This window comes from Tachysurus vachellii, chromosome 6 (genome assembly GCF_030014155.1).
Source record: "Tachysurus vachellii isolate PV-2020 chromosome 6, HZAU_Pvac_v1, whole genome shotgun sequence".
NCBI classification, from domain to species: domain Eukaryota; kingdom Metazoa; phylum Chordata; class Actinopteri; order Siluriformes; family Bagridae; genus Tachysurus; species Tachysurus vachellii.
The window spans coordinates 1250601-1254354 of NC_083465.1; the positions used below are offsets into that span (position 1 = coordinate 1250601).

Sequence of the window (3754 nt, forward strand, 5' to 3'; positions counted from 1 at the left end):
CGCTGCTCCGTAGAGTCTTCAGAGTCCGAGCTGGCCGGAGAGGACGAGGAAGACGACGGAGCAGACAAAATGACCGGCTCGATCCGGGTTCGCTTATCGAGCGGCTCTTCGTCGTAGTCATCGTCGCCGAGGTGCAGACGGCGTTCGTCGTCGGATTCCGGAGACGGAGCGGCGTAGTTGTGCTGCTGTCGGTGCAGAGAGATGTGGAAGTGCTTCTTGCGTGGGCCGTGCGGGTCGGCGCTCACGGCGATGGTGATGGGCGTGCGTGTGCGCTTCTTCAATCGGTTCTCCACGGTCACCACGTCGATCTCATCCTCGTCGTCATCATCTGAGGAAGAAACAGCAAACCTTCGTACTTACAGTCTGTACAGCCAGCGAGAATTACACAGAATTAAACTGTTACTGAAAACCTTTAGTCAACATAAATGTAAAGTTTTAATAAGAGTCTTGTGTAAATTTGTACTAACTCGGTGTCTGTCGGATTTGTCCGGCGCAGACAGAGAGACGTTTTCAAGCCTTCAAACCGAATAAAATAAACGTGTTGTTTCTGATAAAGAAACTAAAAACATACATCGTGTCTTTACAGACAAAGAAAAGCTCCAGCAGCTGAAAGTTTTCCATAAAATAAGATTTCGGACTGCAGTAAATATCTTCACAATAAAAGAACCCGGTGTGCCGAGTCGGGCACAAACTGGGCGTCGTTTTATTATTTTCTTGCTGCACGTGAACTCACTTCCTTCTCTTAACGTGCAGAAAACGTCTAAAGCATAAAAACCACGAATACAGAAGTACGAAAGGACACAAAGATCCTTGTTCGTGGGTTCACTTTTCAAACGTCACTCCCTGTTCTCGCTCATGAGCTAACGACGTGCCTCAGCGCAGGAAACCCACCGTGCCGCACTAAACAGGAAGTTACACACGACTTCCTCAACAACATTCCTGCGTCGCCGTAGTCGTGCGAGTGCTGAATCTCTTACCGGACGAGTCCGAGCGTGACTCGGATCCCGAGGAGGCCGGCGTTTTTTTGGACTGAGAAACCGGCAGGTTGAGGACGGCTGCGGGGTTCACACACCTCGTCACCTGTACGTCCGTCTGCCTGGCCGTGCTCTGGATGCGTGGTGCGTTCACCTGCACGAGTTCGTTCTGATGCGTTTCTGAACGAGGGGTCACTCTGGTGGCGTTAAAGCCACTGCTCCACATGCAGTCTTTAATCACCACCGAGCTCAGGTTCCCGAACACGTCCAGCGGGTCCAGCTTCTTCAGAGGAAGGATGCCGTAATCGTCCGGCGCCCACATGCTCCGCTCGGACGCCGTCAGCGGGAACGACGAGCGTCCCGCCGGGAAGGTCCTAGAGGGGGACACGGGTGGAGTGGGAAGCAGCTCGAACTTCTTCCAGATGTCCTCACTGGGCGCCGTAGACGTAAAGAAGTCTTCGACCCTGCCGTCCATCTCGTCGTAGAAGTAATGCTGGTGGTGATCGCACTCCATATTTAATCCACACACAGAGCTGGAGTCACAACCTGCGACACAACACAGTTAATACATCAAACACTTTATAACTCTTTCATTAAGACTTCAGTGTTAATTAGACGTCAATCTGGTCTGATTTGGAGACGCAGTGCACTACAATGAAGCCTGGTGCAAGTCTCGAACGGCTGCTTTAATCCCGACACCCAAGCCTGCTGTGATCGCGGAGACTGTAACGGGGATCGAGTTAGAAATCCAGTCCGGATTCAGTTTCGCAGTAGATCACGCAAACGGATCACTGCGCTCGCACACACCCCGGACCGTGCGGCGAGAGCACGTGCACACAACACGACCACAGCATGGTGTGTAATAACGTGTGGAGTATAGTGTTCATGAGTGTTGAGTGTTAAAGAGTGTACTATGTTAATGAGTGTTAAAGAGTGTACTATGTTAATGAGTGTTAAAGAGTGTACTATGTTAATGAGTGTTAAAGAGTGTACTATGTTAATGAGTGTTAAAGAGTGTACTATGTTAATGAGTGTACTATGTTAATGAGTGTTAATGAGTATACTATGTTAATGAGTATACTATGTTAATGAGTATACTATGTTAATGAGTATACTATGTTAATGAGTGTTAATGAGTGTGGAGTTGAGTGTGTTAATGAGTGTGTTAATGAGTGTGGAGTTGAGTGTGTTAATGAGTGTGGAGTTGAGTGTGTTAATGAGTGTGGAGTTGAGTGTGTTAATGAGTGTGGAGTTGAGTGTGTTAATGAGTGTGGAGTTGAGTGTGTTAATGAGTGTGTTAATGAGTGTTGAGTTTGTACTTACCGTGTCATTGGTGCCCGTCCGGATTAAAGAGCAGAAGAAGAAGAACATGAAGCAGGAGCCGCAGCTGCAGGACAAAGAAACACAACAAACGAACTTCCGGAACAAAGGAGCACCAAACGGCGACAGGAACAAACACCGCGCGCCGGTGCACGTGCCGTATTAATCCGAACTCGGGTAGATAAACGAGAGCGAACAAAAACGCGGTGTTTTTTTTTGCTTTATAAAAAAAAGCGTGTATTTCCGTCTGTTACACACGAGCAGCACGAGACGCTACACACCGCACCCACGCGCGCTACTTTCGCGCCACAGCCGCGTCTTTGTGTAACCTCGCGCGTATTAACCACGCCCCTTTCCACTCCTAACCCCGCCCGCTCTTTTCCGTAACCGCCCCGTTTTCACACATTCTCATGTTTTTCTGGCTTTATTTATTACTTTATCACAACCCGCTGAATAAAAAAATAAAGCACTTCACTCTCCACGTCAGTCACACAAACACACACAAAGCTATGGTCAACTGCACACAAGCCACGCCCACGAGCAGTGACGTCTCACGGGAGGTTAAACTCCAACTGTTTACATCACTGTCATCACATCACTATCATCATCATATCACTATAATCACATCACTATCATCATCACATCACTATCATCATCACATCACTATCATCATCACATCACTATCATCATCTTCACATCACTATCATCATCTTCACATCACTATCATCATCATATCACTATAATCACATCACTATAATCATCACATCACTATCATCATCACATCACTATCATCATCATCACATCACTATCATCATCATCACATCACTGTCAAATGAAGACATTTAATATGAATAAAACTAATTACTGTACTAACAGGACAGTGTAATAAGATGTGTATAATGTGGTGAATGTACCAGTAATATTGAGCCTCATCAGTCACTCAGTCATTGTCACTTTAATTTTTCATTTTAAAAGGTTTAATAGAGAAACTCTGCTGTATCTGAGACTTACACCATTACATCACTAACAGCTACAGTTTGGGCTTCTGAACAATTTTAACTGAAATGTCGACCAGCGTTAAGCCTAAATGTGTGTTTGTGTCTGTGTATTTGTGTCAGTGTGTTTGTGTGTGTTTGTGTGTGTGTGTATGTGTGTGTTTGTGTGTGTTTATGTGTCTGTGTATTTGTGTCAGTGTATTTGTGTGTGTGTTTATGTGTCTGTGTATTTGTGTCAGTGTATTTGTGTGTTCTGTGTGTTTGTGTCTGTGTATTTGTGTCAGTGTGTTTGTGTGTGTTTTTGTTTGTGTGTGTTTGTGTGTGTGTGTATGTGTGTGTTTGTGTGTGTTTATGTGTCTGTGTATTTGTGTCAGTGTATTTGTGTGTGTGTTTGTTTGTGTTTTTGTTTGTGTGTGTTTATGTGTCTGTGTATTTGTGTGTGTGTGTTTGTGTGTTTAAAATAAA

General features: G+C 45.5%; 1 protein-coding gene across 1 annotated transcript in view; it reads right to left on the reverse strand.

Moving 5' to 3' along the window:
• mycla (MYCL proto-oncogene, bHLH transcription factor a) overlaps positions 1 to 2829 on the reverse strand; it is a 3808-nt gene extending 979 nt beyond the window's left edge. The window contains exons 1-3 of the mRNA XM_060871659.1: positions 2298 to 2829; positions 978 to 1520; positions 1 to 328 (exon numbers count right to left, since the gene is read on the reverse strand). The exon at positions 1 to 328 is cut by the window's left edge and continues 979 nt beyond it. Of these exons, the coding sequence (XP_060727642.1) occupies positions 1 to 328; positions 978 to 1488 (839 nt within the window). The 5' untranslated portion in view covers positions 1489 to 1520; positions 2298 to 2829. The remainder of the gene's footprint in view (positions 329 to 977; positions 1521 to 2297) is intronic.
• Between the last annotated feature and the right edge of the window lie 925 nt (positions 2830 to 3754).